At 38.3% G+C, this 20,865-nt stretch overlaps 1 protein-coding gene across 7 annotated transcripts in view; it reads left to right on the top strand.

The window, feature by feature from the left end:
• UBE3A (ubiquitin protein ligase E3A) overlaps positions 1-20,865 on the top strand; it is a 53,360-nt gene that overhangs the window by 21,415 nt on the left and 11,080 nt on the right. For all 7 annotated transcript variants that reach the window (XM_071430878.1, XM_071430876.1, XM_071430877.1 and 4 more), the window contains 3 exons: positions 65-109; positions 9,763-10,073; positions 13,172-14,427. In XM_071430878.1, the coding sequence (XP_071286979.1) occupies positions 65-109; positions 9,763-10,073; positions 13,172-14,427 (1,612 nt within the window). The remainder of the gene's footprint in view (positions 1-64; positions 110-9,762; positions 10,074-13,171; positions 14,428-20,865) is intronic.

The raw sequence follows: 20,865 nt of genomic DNA, 5'->3' as shown, positions 1-20,865 counted from the left end.
AACTTCATATTGTAATGACTTAAAAGAACAAGCAGTGCTTAAGTTTTTCTGTCTGGTTTTGCAGATCACCAGGAGAACCACACTCTGAGAACATTGAAACTAGCCGAATGTAAGTAAATGACTGGATGAGTTTGGTTTATCTTGATAAAAATATTCTGAACATGTATAACAGTCACTTTTGCATCTGCTTAATAAAAAGAAGACAAAAGCTGAGTAGAACTGTGAAATTACCTTAGCAAATTTCAAATTAATATTTTGCAATTTTAAGCCTCTGTAGAAACTGATTTTTTTTTTGTTTTGTTTGGAGGGTGCATGAGTTTAAGGGAAAGTTCAGAGGTTTAATTTAACGTGAACCAGTAGATGGTAGCATAATACAGTGTCAGAAATCTTCCAGCCTATATTCAGACTTCACAGAAGAGATGTAATTGCTACCTGCCGTTCACTAACATCTTGCATGGCTTTGAAGACACTTCAGTATTAAGGCCCAATACCTGCTGGTATCTCTTGTGGTAGATGGATTGTTGAACTAAGAAAAAGAAATTGTGACTTAATTTGGTGAATTTATATGCCAGTTACTTCTAGAAACAGAAAACTAGCTCTCTTTCGCTAAACCACAGAACATCTTGGTGACAGGTCTGAACCTTTTTGTCTGTCTTCATTAGGTTAGAAGCCAGGATGAACTAAAATCAAGATTGTGGTAGACTGAAACGTTCATTTAAATTCAAAATTCAAAGGAGTTGCTGGAATTTAGAGGACTATTTAAAAACAAAAAAAGTTTTTTGAGACTTTATTCTTCTGTGAGTTAGCAAACAAAATTCTTTTCTAGCTATTCAAACTGTCCTGTCATAGAACTCAAACAGGGAAACCACAAACTGCTCTTCTGAATAACAGCACAAGTTCCAAAATAATAGAGGGAATGTAGCCCAGTAGTTGGTGTGCTGTCTGAGGCTTCAAAAGATCCGGGTTCATTTCTCTTCTGCCATGAACTTCTTCTCTGACCTTAAACTGTCTCCTTCACGCCTTCCCCCCAAGCGGTCTAGTGTTGTACATGCTGTGAGCTGGATGCCATTTTCAGGATGTTTTGCAGCCTAGTGCCATAGTGTGAATTGCTCAAGGACTTCTCAGCTGTAGCTGCCCGACTTAAGGAGGAGCAAAACTGCAGTGAGCCCCCCCTAAAAAATGAGGAGGAGGAAACAGTGAAGGCTTTTCTGAGCAATTCACTGCAGTGAAGCCTTTTCTTGCACTAGGAGAAGCAATTCTCCTGGTATCTCAGATTTTTTTTCCCTCACTCATACCATATGCTGCAGAAGTGCTGTCCAGCTGCTTTCTTAGGAATGCAGTGAAGGTTGCAGGGAGCCTGACCTGAAAGGTGACTCTGCCTATTGGTGTGTGGACTCTGTGTGTTGCTGTGTTAGAGGTCACAGGGTAAAAGCCCTGCCATAATCTCTTACTCCTGCTCCAGTAGTGGCCCATGCTGCATTGTGGTTTATTGTTCCTGCAGCAAGTTAAGTTGTGTCCTTTAGTTTCCCTGTCCTAGCCAAACAGAGGAAATAAGGCTGCAGGCTGGCTATAGTCCACTCTGGATATTACCAGTTAGAGTAATGGTTTTTATGCATTTTAAGCAAAGATGTATCAGCAGCACTCACCTAGACTGGTGTGAAACAAAGACTTTAACAACCTAGCATAAATCAGAAGGAAAAGGCAGTAAAGTTTTTTTCCTTTTAGAAGTTTGACAATTCTTGTGTGTGTGTGTGAATTATCTTCCTTAGAACCGAACGTAAAAAAAAATTTACAGTAGTAAGCTTGCCTGTGTTATAGCTAAATACTTTTTCTTTTTTATGTACACCAGTGATCAGTGTGGCCCTGACTTCATAAATTTTAGCCATGTCTAAAATAAATATGAGCCAGTCAAGCTGTAGGAATTCACATATTTGATGAGTAGTTATACAGTGTATTTGCAAAACTAAATGTTTTTTGAACTGTATCACAATGTGATATGGACTACACCTGTTACAGAGAATGTTTGCAATCCTTCTGCATAGCTGCTCTTGCCACATAAGATGGAATGGCAGGTTGAGTGGTAGAGTTGTGACCTGCAAGCCTGCTGTGTTGCTAAAAATAGTTACTGTGTTATTTACATGCCTAAAATTCATTAGTAAATGCAGGGACTAAAGCAACTGGATTTTTGTTTGCACAATGAATGGTTTGTTTTGCTCTGGCTGGCTGATATAATTGCTTTATTTATTTCCATGTTTTGAATTGCAAAGCTTCATACCAAGAGCATAGTCATATATGTTTCACATGTTTGCATGAAAAGAAATTTAAAGAAAATATTCAGATTCTTACACAGCAAAATCTTCCATGTGTAAGTCTTGCTTATCCCAGGCTTTTCAAATTCTGGGTCTCCATGTGATTAACATCTTGGTGCTGACTCAAATTTACAAGTCTTTTATCTTAGAATTGTTAAGGTCAGCATTTTCTGACTGCTCCTGTCACACATCTCCATTGACTTTCCCTTTCGATTCATGTAACTTTCTTAAAATCTCTTTAGCACTAAATCACATAATTTGATTGTTTAACAGTACCTTCTTTTATGTTCATGTGTTTTCACTCTCTGTTTTTTTTCTTTTTTTATCAAGGCAAAGGTATGACTGTCTTCATACAGCTTTCTGTGCATTCATCTTTCCTTCTCTCTGCTTTTGAGGATGGGATTCTTTGCAATTTTGAAACCCTGCTCTGTTTTTTAATATGACTGTAGCAAGACAATTTTTCTGAGACAAGATTGCGAGATAGATGCTGACTGTGTTCTTTGCTCCCTTTCCCTGTCTTCCTGCATTGCTCCATATAGCCAGGACAGACCTTCTGTTCTCAGGGGTGCCCTTTCTGAGGAAATGCCATGCTTTTGTCAGCACATGATATTCCCAGAAGCATGCTGGATCTAGAACACAGAGTGGGAAGGAAGGTCCCTTGGGTTAAACCAGTATGGTCCAAGCAGAGCTCACAATCCACCCCTGCTGTTGGGGTCCACCACACTGGAAAGAATGGAGTTTGGAAAATGTGAGCTCCATGCACAGGCACATTTGCCAGATCCACATTTGCTGTGAGGCCAGAGGCTGAGGCAGGCAAAAGGTGTTACAGCACTGCTGGAACCAAGGGCTGGGCTCCAGCTGTGGGTGGACTCTTTGGCAGTTTGGTGTGCAGGGCTCTTCTAAAGGCTCTGTGTGGGCAGTGCCATTACTGGAAGCCTGTCTTTTCTAGCACTGCTCTTCTTACTCTAACTAAACAGAAGCAGGAAAATCAGCATGCAAGGTTTGAAGCTGAAACTTGCACAAAGCAATATTTAACTTCACAAAGATGACCATCTACAACACCTTCTTTAACAGTTTTTGACATGCTGGTCATCTTCTTTCCAAAGTGTAGTAAAACTGCTGTAGATGTGTCTCTTTATTCCACAAACACATCTATTGAAATTGTTTTGCTATTAGTACTAAAAAAACTGTTTCCTGGGTTTCTATGCATATTAATGCTTTTATTTCTTTCTATTAAGAAAATTGCTTATGAACATTTTGGCACTTGTAAGTTCCTAATAGCCATTGTAAAACAGGCTGTTGTAGATTTCCATTTAATGAAATTAGCTCTCTTGGAGCAATCATAGAATCATCAAGACTGAAAAAGAGCTTCAAGGTCACAGAGTCCAGCCCTTGACCAATGACCACCTTATCAACTAGACCATTGCATTACATTCCATGTCCAGGTGTTTCTTGAACAATTCCAGGCAGGGATGGTGACTCCACTACCTCTGTGACCTGCCCATTCCAAAGCTTGACAGCCCTTTCAGTGAAGAAACTTTTTCTGATGTCCAACCTGAACTTCCCCTGGTACAGCTTGATGCCATTTTCCTCTTTTCCTGTCACTGGTTGCCTGGGAAAAGAGACCAGCCCTCACCTGGCTACAGCCTCCTTTCAAGTGGTTCTAGAGAGTGATTAGGTCACTTTTCACCCTCCCTTTTGTCCAGGCTAAACACCCCTAACTCCCTCAGCTCGTCTTCCTAAGACTTGTGCTCCAGACTCTTCATTAGCTCCATTGCCCTATTCTGGACACACTCCAGCACCTCAATTACTCCCTTGCAGTGAGTGGCCCAAAACTGGAGATGGGATTCAGGGTCCAAGAACAGGGAGATCACAGCCTCATCCTTCTGGCCACACCATTGCTGACACAGGCCAGGTCACCATTGGCCTTCTTGGCCACCTGGGCACTGCTGGGTCACGTTCAGCTGCTGTGGACCAGCACCCCCAGGTCCTTTTCCACTGGGCAGCTTTCCAGCCACAGTGCTCCAGCCTGTAGCACTGCACAGGGTTGTTGTAGCCCAGGACCTGACACTTCACCCTGTTAAACTTCATGCTGTTGGCCCATCAATCCATCCTGTCCAGATCCCTTCCTGCCCTCCAGCACTCCTATCCAATGAGAGGTTTATTAGTAAAAATAATATGTTATTGTATTCTAAGCAAAAACCATTCAGAAGCGTGTTATTTCATGCTGCTATTTCCAGACAAGTATGAAACATCCATTTGTATTTCTAAAATTTAGGTAAATTTACAAGCAAAAATGATGCAGTTATGCAGATATTTTAAACTTCAGGCGCATTTTGAATGTAAGTGCTTTGTAGGTGAATTTTAAATTATTACATGCTTCAAATCTTACAAAAATTCCTTTAATGTTTAAACTTCTAATTTTCTCTATGGCAAGAGATTCCATTACATGGTATTTCTCCAGTAATTTAGTTTAAGGTATTTGAGAAATGCAAATTATATTCTGTTTCATAGGAACTTTTGAACCAGTACACTCAATCCCTGTTTTTTACAGGTTTTAGACATTGAAAAATTACTACAGAAAATGCAGCCCAGGTCACCTTTGTCTTGGTTGTACATGTTTCTCATGATACTCCACAATTTTGGCACCATTTAAATTACAAATGCAAAGTACTTGCTATCTGGCTCTTTATTAGCTAAAGAACACATGGAAAGCCTAAAAGCAATTCTTTTTCTGTAACTACTACAAACTAATGAATGCTAATTTCATTTTAAACAGAAAAGTGTGCTTGTGAAATTGTTGGACTTTAAAGAAGGAGGTTGAGTGTCTATTTTAGGTGCCTCTCCTCCTCACTGAAGCCTTGCTTGGGGAGGTTATACAAGGCCCACTGAGTGGGAAGTTATCTTTCAGTCATAAGAATATGCCTGTGAAATGTTTACAACTTCAGCCACACCAGTGCAGTTTCATAGTTGGATATGCAACAACAGTGGGTATTTGGAAATGTTTATGCAGGTCAGTCACTACAGCCTGAGCTACAGTAGTAACTGTGTGTGCTCATGGGCAGCTGTGAACCAGGCCTTGAGTTTTCCAAGGGACCAGCTGCACTTGACCAGATCCCTTTATAGGAACTTGAAGAGAGCTGTGCTCTTCACGGGTGTAGCATGAGCTAAGAATAGAGAGTGGTTTTATGTTACTTTGCTTGATGAACCCGTTTTAATGCCTCAAGCCAAGAACTTTAGTTTTCAGCATACTAAATGAGCAGGGGAATGTAGAAAGAGATCAAGTTTTCACTTGTGGACAATACAAAGAGTATGCTACAAGTTCTTTTGCTGAATAATGTAGAAATAAGAAATGTGGGCTTTTGGCAGTGGACAGTGATACTAATACCTGAAGTATGCCAGTGGGAATGTGGTATAGAATGTCTGAAAATCTCACACTGATTTACTCAGAACTGCGTTTTCTGTAAGTCTTTTTGTTGATGAACCTCAGTAAGGGTAGCTCTTGTGGAAGGATTGGTAAATTCCCTTCTACCTTCTGAGGTCTGTATCCTCACTGAAATTTATTTTATTTATTTACCTAAATCATTTGTCTGGGGTAATGTGAAAAGCCTGTGGAGTAGCTGCCAGGGAGAGGGGGAGGATCCAGCTAGATCCCTTTAAGTTTATGGGGACTTATGGAATTCTTACAAGAACACTCAGAGATGGCTGATGTCATCACAAGGCCTCTCTCAAGGATTTTTCAATGATCTTGGGAATCTGGAGACCTCTCAGTCAACTGGAGACTGGCCAATGTTGGCCCAATATTCAAGGAGGGCAGGAAGAATGGCCCTCCAAACTACAGGACTGTCACTCTCACATCAGTGCCGGGTAAAATTATGGAGAAGATTATTCTGGGAGTTACTGAAAAACACCTGAAGAAAACCACAGACATCAGTCATAGCCACCGCTGGTTCATGTCAAAACTAATTTCTTTTTATGATAAAGTGACCCATTTAGTTGAGCAAGGGAAGCCAGTTGATATAATCTTTTTGGATTTCCATAAAGCTTTCAATACTGTCTTTTTACAGTATCCTTCTGGATACAATGTCCAGAACACAGCTGGATAAATACATCATGTGAGGGGTGAGCAACTGGCTCACAGGTCAGGCACACAGGGTTTCAGTAAATGGGGTGACATCAGACTGGTGACCTGTCACTAGTGGAGTTCCACAGAGCTCCATCCTTGCCCCTCCTCAACATCTTCATCGATGACTTGGAGACAGGTCTCCAAGGTATACAGAGTAGGTTTGCCAGTGATACTAAATTGGGAGGTGCTGTTGACTCCCTGGAAGGCAGCCAGGTTGTGCAGAGAGACCTCAACAAATTAGAGGGTTGGGCAATCACCAACCACATGAAGTTCAACAAATACAAGTGCTCCTGGGACCTGCATCACAGAAAGGCCTCCTGGGGCCCTGGTCAGTGGCAAGTTGAACATGAGCCAGCAGTGCCCTGGCAGCCAGGATGGCCAGCCGTGCCCTGGGGGGCATCAGGCACAGCATGGCCAGCTGGGCAGGGGAGGGGATTGTCCTACTCTGCTCTGCACTGGGGCAGCCTCACCTTGAATATTGTTTGCAGTTTTGGATATTGCAATATGAGGAAGACACAAAGCTGTTAGAGAGCATCTGAAGGATGGCTACAGAGATGAAGCACCTTGAGGAGAAGCCATATGAGGAGTAGCTGAGTCCACTTGGGCTGTTCAGCCTGGAGAGGGACACTGAGGGGAGACCTCATCATGGTCTGCAGCTTCCTGGTGAGGGGAAGCAGGGGACAGACACTGATCTCTTCTCTGTGGTGACAGGACCTGAGGGAATGGCATAAAACTGTGTCAGAGAAGATTTAGGTTGGATATTAGGAAAAAGTTTTTCACTCAGAGGGTGGTTGGGCACTGGAACAGGCTCCCCAAGGAAGTGGTCACAGTGCTAGGCCTAAGATCAAGAAGTGTTAGGCACATGGTGTGATTCTTAGTGATGGTGCTGTGCAGGGCCAGAAACTGAACTTTGATGATCCTTGTGGGTCACTTCCAATTAAGGATATTCTATGAAATTCTAATACTGCTGTATTCTGTACTGTTGTACACCATATTGTTCGCTTCCATACTTGATTTAAAAAAGAAAAATTAAAAATACAATCTTCTGTCTCTAATAGAGTTTCAGAGAACTTGAGTCAGTGAGTTGCCAGCCACAAGATAAAATAAAAGTGTTTGTACAAACAGACTTATTGTAGGCATGCCAAAGTTTGAGAAGTAATCAGTACCTAAAAATTAAAAGCAAAAAAAAATATCGAGTCCTTCAGAAGTTAACTGTTAGAGACAAGTCTAAGCTTAGCTTTATTTACTGGCATCTCAGATATAACCCGGTTAAAGTGAAGTGTTGTTTAACATGATAAAATGTGTTGTTAATGTATCAGTGTTTATACATTGATATAACTTTATTCAAACTAGATGTGTGAGCTGGAAAGGTGTGCATGTTGGTGGCCACAGCTCGGGTGTAAAAATTCATCTTTTTCATATGTAAATACTTAACCTGCTTGCAAATTACAATATTCCACACTCTAAATCTGGAGGTCTGGAATGATTGAAGGTCAGGAATGATCAAAGCACGAAATTTTGCATTCAGAAATAGTTGTCTCTGAAATAATTTACTGTTTCAAGTTGTACTAAAACACTGTTACTTTGAGGGGATTTGGGTGGTTTTTCTTAAAGCCTCTATATTAATGGCTGAAGTATGAAAGACAAGATTAAAAAAAAACCACTTATTTTTAGATGTACATGGAGAGAGGCAGATTTTTGTAAGTCTAGATATAAAAATGTGAGACCAGAACACTTCCCTTAGATTAGAGTATAGCTATTCCCTGTTACACAGTAATGGTTTTAATGGTATTGCTCATGCTGCTTTTTCTTTCCACATCCATGTCAAAGTGCCACGGAAACCTTTCACCTCAGTTGGTTTTTTGTTTGTTTTCTGTTCCCTGGAACGAAAACATTTCAGGGAATGAAAGCTCAGGTAGGCATCAAAGTAATTGTTTTCCTTGTAAGATGTATTTTCTTCTCTGGGATTATGAGATCTTGAAGGGTGAAGAGAAAGAAGCAAAGGTCTTATTGCTGAGTAATCAGTAGTCACTCTCAGAACATTTTCCCTTTTGAAGTAACTGCATTGAAACTGCTATTTAACCAGCCATTATTAACAGCAAGGTGCAGCAAGTGCTAAGTAGTGCCAGTGGGTCTAGCACTTCAGTTCTGAAGTACTTGTTCTATGGAGAATCTGTGCATACATCGACATCAGGAAAGGCAATTTTAAGTTAATGTCACAATTTCTCTGCTGCTCTAATCTTAGTAGTACTATATCAGTGAAGTTCCATAAAAAGCCTGTATGTTAAGCCCAGTCAGAATGTTTGAAATCTTTCATAGTTGGTAGTTTTCATTAATAACTTATTATTTTAAATGCAGTCAAGGTTTGGGGGTTTCTTTCTGAAATGTGGTCAAACATGGTGCTCTTGGTGCTGCATGCAGCTGCTTCTGTCCTGGTTACCTGCAGCTTTCCAGTGATTTCTTTATTATTTGCATGTTTCTGTAGAAGTCTGTGGCCTTATTAATAAGGCAGTTACATTTTCTTTGGTGCATATATATAGTACTGAGCACTAGACTTGTACAGCAATACAGCTGTGATTTTTCAGAATACGTACTCAACACTATAATGGCAGGAAAAACAGAAGGACTTGGCAGATAGCACTTTTGGGGTTTGTTTTTTTATTTTATTTGGACAACCATATAATTTATTTAAGCTGAGGATAAATATATCCAGCCTTGAGGTTATCTCTAATTGTCTTTTTAGCATCAGTTTAATTAATCAAGGAATATTTTTTGTTCAGATTTAAATAGACTAAATATGATAATTTAGTCATCTGGAATCTTGATAAAATGGGTAAAATAGTATAGTATTGATAGTATTACTAAATAAATGTCTGAATTGTTTGTTTTTCATGCCTCTTTCATCTGTCTGTGGCAGCCATGCCTCAGTACTATATATTAGATTCAACACCTGTACAACTTTCAGTTTTGTTTCAGTTGCTGCCTTGTTTTGCATCCAAATTGCTCTCTTTTTTAGTGACAGTTGAGATTGTTCAGAACTGTACAAGACTGTCTCCACTGTAGCACTACCATGTACAGCTGAAAACTGCATAAACAGGATTTATCTTTTACTTACATAGAACCCAAAAATTAAATAGTGTGTTAAATATATTTGCATTTATCAAGATGAGAATCCTGCATTTAAAAAAATCTTCTGATGTGTTCTCTCTGACAGAAATCTTGTGTTTCAGTGCCTGACTAATCTCTGCCTTGCTGATGCTATTGAATGAGCTTTGTATGTGAAAGCTCCACTAATCCTTGTACTTACTGTTTGAATGTTTGCTACAGGAAGCGAGCAGCTGCAAAGCATCTAATAGAGCGCTACTACCACCAGTTAACCGAGGGCTGTGGAAATGAAGCCTGCACGAATGAATTTTGTGCTTCCTGTCCAACTTTTCTCCGTATGGATAACAATGCAGCAGCCATTAAGGCCCTCGAGCTTTATAAGATTAATGCAAAACTCTGTGATCCTCATCCCTCCAAGAAAGGAACGAGCTCAGCTTACCTAGAAAACAATTCCAAAGGTGCCCATAACAATTCCTGCACTGACAGAAAAATGAACAAGAAGGAAATGCAAGGCCCGAGAGATGACTTTAAAGGTAAGATGTTTACAATTTTCATGAAATAAAACACATTTCATATGCACAAGTACAAGCCAACAGAATTCATTCTGGTGGTGTTCTGCTGACTTTAGTAAAATAGAGTATTAGACAATTGAGTATTTTCCTATGGATTCAGAAAAATGCATGGATTAAGGCTGAACACTGATTCCAAATCTAGATCTTGACCACATCTCTGTTAAAATAAACATGCATTTGTTGTCTTACAAGAATAGTGACTTTTGCAAATATGGAAAAGTTTTAAGTGCTGTTGTATGACTCTTTTAGTTTTGCTAGTTTCATAGTTATTCTGCAGTTAATAAATTATAAAAGTTATGCTTTAACTAATTTCAGATCCTATGCTGAGAAACTTAACAGATGAAATAAATAATACCTAAGTGATAGGCAATACATTCACCAAGCTAAAAAATGTTTGAGCACAGTTATTATTAAGCCAGTGTAAAATGAAATACTGTTCTGTGCATATGTTTTCTAACTTCTGTTTAGCTTTTCAAGCAATCTGTAATAGTACATACATATAGAATAGTACATACTAATAGAATAATGTTAGTTGTCACCCTAACCTGTGATGCAAACACATCCACAAACCAGGCCAAATGGTTTTTAAAACCATTAACCTTTGAGCAGACCACCTTTAAGTGTTGTGGCAAAAAGTGATTTAAACACAAGTCCAGATTCATTTATTTTAGCTAAAGAAGGTGACATTTTTTTTCTAATCTACAGCAAAGATTTAAAAAGCCCTACAGAATTAGCAATAAAACATAATACTGTTATAAGCAACCCAAGATATTCCAGCACCAGTTTCTTCTTTATCTGATGCAAGGATAAATTTGTACCCAAATTACTTATGATCTGAATAAGCAGAGAGGCAAACACTAGGAAGGGGAAAGGGAAGGAGCTGTAGCATTACATGAGCAAGAGGCATATTAAGTCTGCTTTGTGTTTTTCCTCTTGATTTTATTTGTATTATTAATGGAGATTTTCAGATACAGAATTTTCCTTATTCTATCTAACCATCCCCTCTCCCCAAGGCAGGTACCTAAGAGTCTTCTGAACCTACCTCCAGAGACAGTCTGTTGGCTACAGCAGTGACTCAGACTTCTCTTGGAGCATCCCAAGTATTGACATTCCTTTGTAGCTGTATAGACAGAGGACTTTTAATGCATTCTTAAAGCTCATCTGAGGCTCAGTTACCTTTGGAATTGGGTGATGTCTAAGGAATCTAGCACTCTGAGTTTTTTTAAGATCTGCTACACCAGTTACTGGAAAATCTGCAGCAAAGTTTAGCAAAGCCAAGGAAAAGGATGTGTAGCTTGCTTTTATGCTTGACATAGGATTAAAAGTTCTTAATAAATTGAAAGAAATATGCTTCAGAAATAATTAAATTCCTTTTCTGGAGTTCCTGAAATACTAAAACCTTTAAAAGAGTGAATGAGGAAATTCCTGTTGAAGTATGGAAATCTGAAATTTATGATATTGTTGAATTGTCAGTGTGTGCTGATAATTTTTATGCTATGAATAATGTCTATGGTCCAGAGTCAATGAACTTGAGACTCTGGTCCTCATTTTGAGGAGCCATGTCATAGAATATCATCTGTATCAGCAGGTAAATTTGTCTTAACACAAGAAAATTAAGACTTCTTTTAAGACAAGTTTTCCTTCCTGAGCATGCACTGCAGTGGATAAAAATAGATGTTGTGGAGTCCTTTCAAAATGTTTTCAGTAGAGCTGGTTTTTTAACAGGACAGATGTTTTGAGATTTGTCAGTGTCTTCAGATTAGAAGTCACTCTAAGCTTAAGACATAAGCCTAACCTTTCCTGTGTTACATGTGCTCTGAGAGTGGCTTGAGGTTCTGTGAAAGTCAGTAGGTTGTCTGTCTTTGCATCATCTAGTTTGTCTTTTTAATTTAATGACTTCTTGGAATGAGTATCAGTGTAGGTGATACAACACCTTTATTAAACCTTGTTATTAAAATGATACACTTCTTTCTGCAGAGGTAGGTAGTTCTAGCATGGCTGGTGAATACAATTTTGAGATGTTTTCTCTAGAGATGGTATTAAACTGATTCTGTTTTGGTTCTAAATTATGTGTCAGTTCAGAAGAATCTGCTTAAACTAGAATATTTTTTTTATGGTCTTATCATGTTTACAGTAATTCTACTGTAAATCATCACCTGATGTGAAAGCATCTGTGGGTTCTGTTTGAGAACTAACATAGAAGGCTATAAATAATGTTTTCTTTCTTTTTTCTAAAGAGAAAGGAAGATTTCAAATAACAAATGGACTCTTCGAATGACTTATTTTGTATCAGGAGTTTGGGGAGAGGGAGAACAGACAGGTATTTGGAGCAGATGATGTGTGTAAACCATCTTGTTCCTCTGAATAACATGTTGATTAGTATACCCGAGTTGCTTATCTTAGTGAGGCCTAATGTACAAAGACATAATCTACATGTATGTGTAATTTAGAAGGCAGCATAAATTTCAGAGCATATATTGAGGGGTTTGGGAGGGTTTTCAGGCATCAATTTAGTCTAAAAACAGTTGCAGAAAGCATTAAAAAGAGAAATAAGAAATCTTATATTCCCATTAACATACAACAAAACAAGTGATTGAGTCTTTTCTTCAGGGTCTGCTTTGAAAAAAAGAGGTTGATACAGTCTAGTTTGTTTAGTTTAATGACTTACACATTAACTATGCAGATTTACCAGAAGACTGTATTGTTGCAGCCTTATTCATTAAGGCTTTTAAAGTTTAAGCCTCTTACTGATTGCACTTGTTTAGACAATACAGTACTGTTAACTACCTAATGTAGTTAATTGGCTGCAAAACAGTTTCACTATTGTACACATTCTCTGATTGACATCCATGAATAAAATATTTTACAAATCAGTGAATGAAGTAATGATTTTTCATGCTAATGAAATTAGAAAGTATCTGTCTTGACTTTATTCAGCACTGACACTGTTTTTGTAGTTTTAGTGATGATATGACACACAGCTTTCTTAGGGCAAACCAGAAGTATATTATCTTTTTAATTTTTATATTAGTAAAACTAATATCTTTATCTTTTTATAGATGTGACCTTCCTAACAGAAGACAAGATATATGAAATTCTTGAACTATGTCGAGAAAAAGAGGATTATTCCCCTTTAATCCGTGTGATTGGGAGAGTGTTTTCTAGTGCTGAAGCACTGGTACAGAGTTTCCGAAAAACCAAGCAGCACACCAAGGAGGAGCTCAAGTCTCTTCAAGGAAAGGATGAAGACAAAGATGAAGATGAAAAGGAAAAAGCTGCCTGTTCGGCTGCTGCTATGGAAGAGGATTCTGGTGCATCATCATCTTCATCATCAAGAATAGGTGATAGCACACAGGGAGATAATAACCTCCAAAAACTAGGCCCAGATGAAGTGTCTGTAGATATTGAAGCAGTCAGACGGGTCTATGATAGGTTACTTTCTAATGAAAAAATAGAAACTGCCTTTTTAAATGCACTTGTGTACTTGTCACCTAATGTGGAATGTGACTTGACTTACCATAATGTGTACTCTCGGGATCCTAACTATCTGAATTTGTTTATTATCGTTATGGAGAATGGCAATCTTCATAGCCCGGAGTATCTGGAAATGGCTCTACCATTGTTTTGCAAAGCAATGAGCAAACTGCCCCTTGCGGCTCAAGCAAAACTGGTCAGATTGTGGTCTAAGTACAGAGCAGATCAAATTCGGAGAATGATGGAAACATTTCAGCAGCTTATTACTTACAAAGTCATAAGCAACGAGTTCAATAGTCGTAACCTAGTGAATGATGATGATGCTGTTGTTGCTGCTTCAAAGTGCTTGAAAATGGTTTACTATGCAAATGTAGTAGGAGGGGATGTGGATACAGATCATAACGAAGAGGAAGATGAAGAACCCATCCCAGAATCAAGTGAACTAACTCTTCAAGAGCTGTTGGGTGAGGAAAGAAGAAATAAAAAAGGTCCTCGAGTAGACCCACTGGAAACAGAACTTGGTGTTAAAACTATAGATTGCAGAAAACCACTTATCCCTTTTGAAGAATTTATTAATGAACCACTGAATGATGTTCTAGAAATGGACAAAGACTACACTTTCTTCAAAGTAGAAACAGAGAATAAATTCTCATTTATGACCTGTCCCTTCATATTGAATGCTGTTACCAAGAACCTGGGATTGTATTATGACAATAGGATCCGGATGTACAGTGAAAGACGCATAACTGTGCTCTACAGCTTGGTTCAGGGGCAGCAGCTCAACCCCTACCTGCGGCTGAAAGTGCGGCGTGATCACATCATCGATGACGCGCTCGTCCGGGTAAGTCAGCAGCAATGAGGGTTTCTTGGCTCTGACTCGTGCAAACTACATGGGCTTGGAGTCACTGAAAAGGACTGTGTGAGTGCACATGTACTAGATTTCCTCCAGAAGAATATCAGATAGCTTTATTGTTTGAATTCTAAGCATGATGAAGATTTCTGTGTTCAGCAGAACTACTTCTGCTCAGCAGAACTACTTCTGCAGATTTAGATGTCATAAAGTATCAAATAGCTCTTATTCCCTATTATTAGATCCTGCACAGATCTTGATGGTGAGAGAGTTACCAACTTCAGTTTCTTTGTCCTCTGCACTGTCCTGGATCTTCTTCTGATGGTAGGGATTTTCAGATGGAAGTTAGAATGAAAACATTTTAGTTGTGTACAATACTTGTGGGCTTAAAAATTTCTAGAAATTAAGCATTATTTTAATTTGGTGCAAATACTGATACAACTGACAGAGGCAGACAGACCTGTTAATACCAAAGAAGTGTGAGAGCAGCCTATTTCTGAATCTGCTGACTTCTTTAATTAAAACTTAATGCCATTTGTTTATGCATTTTTGGAAGAGGGGAATCATACAGGATACATATTTTACAGTGAATAGGTTTGTATAGAAGCCTTAATATGTTCTTTATTTTAGGACACTTCCTTTTTTTTTTTGTTAAAGCTGGTAATTTTCAAAAACTCATTTTCCTGTGTTCTTACAATAAAGCACAAGGTTTGCGATTTTTTAAATTTACTGATGGCTTTAAAAGTTGTTATTGAAGGCCTAGAGAAGTGTTTAGAGAGGGTTTGGGGAAATTACCTCATTTTGCCTCTCAACCCAGCTGTTACTTGCACTTAAATTGGATGAGTGTAACTGCCAGTGAAAGTCAATTGTGAGAACCCTAAATGACCTCCTACCTTGATTTTTCTGTATGCCTAGGAATTTCCAGCTGAGTTAGCTGCTTCGTGGGAATTGATGATATTATGATTTGTCAGGGAAAACATTTGTCTTCAGTACCAAAAGAAAAAATGAAATTGCAGTGCAGAAGTGGCTTCTGTCTGTAAACTCAACTTTATATTAGGCAAATAAATACAAAAATACTGTGTACCGGTTGTTTTTATTTAAGAATAGTCTTTGTAATTTCACTGCCTATCAGACTTGCAGTTGTGTCCAGTTACATTTCGTCGTATTACTGTAATGGAGTTTATTCCTTGAATCTTCAGCTTTGGGCACATAAATACTGGGAAAAAGGGAGGGATAATTCTTTCTCTTTAGGAAATGAAGAGGTAAAACAGCATAAAAGTTAGTTTTAGGATGTTCTTTTAAATGTCAATTTCAGCAGAGCAAAAGCAAGCCTTCCTCTTTATCCAATAGTAAGAAGGAAAATCCATAAATACGAGAAAAGGCATTCTTTTATATAGTGCTAGAAGTAGAAGTTGAAATCTTTGAGGACAAAAAAAAAAATGTTTAGGTTAAAAAGCTTGTGGGCAAGATCAAGTTACAGCGGGGCCACATTCTTGGCCTGTAGGAAGTTTAGGAAATTTAAATTAGATTAAGTTCAAACATACTAATCTAAATTATGATGCACTTGAAGCAGCCCTTGCTCAGCCTAGCAGCCTGAGTTACATGCCTGGGCAGTTGCCATGGATCCTCCTATGGCTGTTAATTTAAGCTGTCAGAGCATGCTAAATTATGGTGACCTGACTGTAAGAGCCACAAAGAAAGTAAGGATTTTAAACTGTTTATTTGGGGACAGAAAATAAAGTGAAAAGATAAAATTGTTCTAAATTTAGGTAGTCTGAACTAAACTGTAGTGGTAGCCAAAAAGACCAAGTGCAGCCCAGGCATTTCTCAGAAGTTGGAAAATGGGTTATATTCAGTAAAATGGAGATGAACACAGAGGTGCCGTCCAAAGTGGAGGAAGGGAGTATGTGCTGTTTCAAAGAGATGTTACAAGGTAGCTGTTGAGGGATGATGTGGAAGTAGGGAAAATTTTATTGTAATGTATGAAGTGGGTACAGAATCCACCTTTTAACTAGTGATATGTTTTAACTGATGATACAAAGTATCATTGCTCGGTGAATATATTTTAAATATTCCCCCGGAAGTGTTAGTGAATGGAATGCTCTAATGTCGCTGTTTGCCACAGTGTACCTATTCTCTTTCATTTGGTTCTTCTCATTTTAATATCAGAAAACATGCAGTAGAAATACATTTTGGAAAGCTCAGAGTCTCTTCAAAGAAAATGTGAAGTCCCCTTAAGGGTAAAAACAATGATGGAGAGAACATAAAAAATGAATGAAGAAGTTGAATGAGAAATATTGGTTTTTACAACTGGTAGCCCCTAGTTTTATTATCAGGAATCAGGCTTAACATAAGCAAAATAGCATTTTGTTTTCCCCGCTGTGTATCTCAAGAGGGTGGGTGTCTTTGCCCAGGACCTGTAACTCTTCATGAAAGAAAGATCCATCAAAAGCTAATGGACATTATGGGCATTTTGGTGTGAGCCACACAAACACCTCAGGAAATCTCTAAGCTGCAATTGTGCTGGTAGCTGGGAAGTTATTCCAGGGGAGATACTGCTCTACACTGTTGTCTTTTGTCAGAAAGTGCCAATCTGTTCAAGAATTGCATGCTGTTGTTACTGGCAGTCTTTGCAATTGGTTCAGAAGTGATTTTAGTAATTTTCACAGTTACTTCCTAATTGGTCTGAAATAGCTCTGGAGGAGGCTCTTCAGTCTTATGTCCTAAGCCTTAAAACAGTTTGCTTGTCTCTGATGGGAATCTAAGATTGGTACTATAAGCTTCTGTAGCAGTACTGACAGCATCAAATCTAAGTGAAAGCTGCACTGGATACTTTGCATCAGGGATGGCTGCTGGTTTGGGTGTACAGTATTGAACTTAGGAAGAGTCTCACTGACAAATACCAGAAAGATCTTTCAAAGATAATAATATTCATTAGTGAATGTTCTTATATCTGTTCAGTGACAAGATGTTTCTGAACATGCTTAACATACAGGTAATTAATTATGAGTGCCAACATATTTACCCTCAAATTTCATATTTTTTGAACTTCAAAGGTTTGAATATTTACAGACTTTTTTTAATTGTAACTATTATTTATGTCACTAGACCTGTGTCTTGACAGAAAAGTCAGTGAAGACTTTTTTGAGTATCTATAGAATAACTGATAACTTCCTGATAAAAGCATTTCAAAGAATATTGATGGAAATGAGGTTGAGATAGTTTTAATCATATTTTCCTTTTTGATGTTGAATATTTTTCAAACAAATACTTTGATCAGCCTTTGCAATTTCTTGCAAACACACTAAATACTGTCTTTCTGCTGATCAGTTGAGCTGATAAAGTCATTACCAAGCTGTTTTTCTCCTATCAATACTTAATATTTTAGCTTTTATAATTCAATATATTCTCACTTCTTGGATTTCAGTAAGGCAAATATGAACACTAGTAAGTGATTTTTTTTGTTACTGTTAACAGCATAGGACTTTTTTCCTTCTACTAAGGGTTTGAAGCAATACTTTTTAAATACCTTGAAGGCATTATCTTGTTTAAAGTTGCTTATTGAGAGAATCTTAGTTCCCTAAAACACATACATCTAAGGAAAAATTTTATTTACAAATTTCTTGTTCTTTGCATATATGAAACTTGCCTCAGAAACTTATTTTTTCTTTTTTATTGGAAATGATTTAATGAAACCTCTTTCTTTGTAGTATATACTTATTGTATACTTACTTGTATGTATGTTAGTCTGAAAAGTCACCTGGGGACAGGGGTGGAATGTTAGAATTTGTAACACTTCAGTCCCCACTTTTTTTAAGGAAGTCTGGTATTTGGGACTTGGTAGCTCAGTTTGCAGTTCCTGAAGGTAGTTAGCATGTTTTTTACTGTCTAGCAGATTTAATAGGTAAGCTGCACTGCTGAGTCACCTTGTGTGAGTGTGGTAGTCATGAAAGAAAATACCTCCTTTAATCCTCTCTTCTGCCTTTTCATTCCCCAAAAACTATTATTTCTTTCATCCCCTTCTTCAGAGTTTACTCTTCCCCCACCCCCATGGCCCAGGTTCAATGTGGCATTCTTCTCAGGTAGCAGTAATTTAAAGGGTGTGAGTTATGACACACAGCTTGTGCAAGTGAAAACGTGGTGGATTCCTTCAGCAGAATCAGGCTTGTACTTGGCTTGCAAGTTAGAAACTCACTTTGACAAATTGCACATGGAATGCAGACAGCTAGTGGGCAGCAACCCTCTCCTGCTTGAAAATATCTCTGCTGAGTGTTTTGATGACCAAAACTCTTCTGTGACCCCTGAACCCAGTAGGTAGATTCTCTCCTGTCTTAGCAGCAAAGTACTTCAGGAGATTTGACGTTGTTTGAGACCACGTTGAAGTTTGCATGTTCAGGTGAAAATGTCAGCCCTGGTATGCACTGGTTGGGTGCAGAGCATGTGACTGTTGATGTGTGCAGGCTCCAAATGCATGAACTGTAAAAAAAAACAAACAGCTGGAGCAAAGGCTGCTTTGTCACTGTAACTATTACTTTCCATGCCAGTTTTTAGAAAAGTGTGTTGACCGACTTATGTCATGATATGTCACTGGTACTTTCAAGCTTAAATTTGCTGTGTTTTGTCATTTTTCTGTCTAGTGTGGCAAGCATTCCTGTCTCTCCCTTAAAGAGAACCTTTATGTTATGATAGAACTTAAGGTGGTTTGTGATCATTTTTAACTGAATAGAAATTAGTTCAGTTGCTATCAGTTTTAAGCAGGTTGCCAAATGCTGGTGTTACATTAAGCTTTTAAATGTTGTCATATTTCTGTCATTCAGTGAACATTCCTGTCTTTCAGGAAGGCAGTGTTATTCTGTAAACAAAGTAAAATCAACCAATGTCTTCAGTTGTGGAACATTGGTGTGTTTCAGCAAACAAAATACAGATACTCTTTATGACATCATCTCTCAGCTTTCAGCTTTTCAGTTCATACATTCTTCTGCTGCTTTAGACATTTTTAGGAATTTTAGGAAGTCCCTGGAAAATGTAATTATTATTTCAATGACATGACCAGTCAAACCATCATGACAGAAAACAACTTCTAAAACTTCAGTAATTCACACAGATGGATTGTGTTTCCCTAGCAGCATCTATGTTGACAAGTTTGAGATAACTGTGAAAGAAAGGCCCCAAAAAACCTAAGAACCAAAGAGCAATAACTGAAGTTCATACTTCCCTGCTATAGAAACACTGCAGTGTTCTGCTTAAATTCAGTGCCTCCTTACAGTTGTGTTTGCTGCTGTTGCCCACTGCATTCAGTTTTTATTGTGAAGCATCAGTGTTGACACAGATACTCAAAGGAGCAGCTAAACCTAAAACTTTGAATTGAGCAGCTTAGCAGCATTTTCCTGCTTATAGAATCTACTTCAAGGAGCATCAGGCTTTGCTCAAAATACTGGATTTTTGATAATCCTTTATCTGACTCCCTTGCAGACATCCAGTGCACTGTTCTAATCTGCCTAGCCAGCATTGCTCAACTAAGACTGTTTCCTTCCTCTTTTTATAGGCTGTTTTTGTCAGCCAGAAAATAACTTTGAAATTTCTTTAACTGCTCAATATGTATAAATATGAACTTATATAAATATGAACCTTCCTTAGTGCATTTCCATGACACCATAGAGCCTTCACACTATGACATAGTTTTGCTGTCCCAGAAGAAATGCAGAGACAGCATATGCTTTCTCAGAACTCATGAAAATTCATAAAAAATGCAATATATTAAATTACTCGTGGTAAAGACTACAAAGCCAACAAAGTCATGACTGGGGAGGAAAAAACCACAGCTTTATTGCTGTTGGTTGTAAGTGGAAGGGATCTAAATAAGAGAATTTCTGTCTGTCCAGCTTGAACATTTAACCTATATTTACAGTTTTAAATAAATGCTAGTTCTCTGTTTTTCAAAAGTTGCAAGTTTTACTTGGAACATGGATTAAGCTCCATTGCTGTCTTAGGAAAAGAATTTCTTGTACAAATGGCTTAGGTGGTACATTTTCTGAAAATGTTGTAGTTTGTTGATTGAAATACAGATTAATCTCACTTGCTGTCATTATTGGGGTCTTCATAGCTTGCCTTTGTGGTTTATTAACTGAGATTTATATGCTATGAAGTTACACTCCCTCTCTTTCCAAATTTAGTTGTCAGTACCAGGTAGTGGAATTTTTTCTCCACATACTCCTTTTGCATGGGGTGCTTCAAAGTCTTCAAGCCCATTATGATAACCCCCCCCAGTCTGTAGCATCCTGCCCTGCTGTGCTGCTTGGATCATGTCTGGCTGACTTGGCAGTTAGCAGGAGAAAGTGTGTCTTGCTGGTGGTGTGATTTTGTGAGTCCATAGTGTCATTGCTGCTGCCTTTACCTTCTCTGTTCTGTTCCTTTTTTACTTTACACTTC

Source organism: Agelaius tricolor, unplaced genomic scaffold, assembly GCF_023055355.1.
Source record: "Agelaius tricolor isolate 1412-34295 unplaced genomic scaffold, bAgeTri1.0.p SCAF_7, whole genome shotgun sequence".
Taxonomy (NCBI): domain Eukaryota; kingdom Metazoa; phylum Chordata; class Aves; order Passeriformes; family Icteridae; genus Agelaius; species Agelaius tricolor.
The sequence above is the reverse complement of the archived record's forward strand: the minus strand, read 5'-3'. Positions and strand labels throughout refer to the sequence as shown.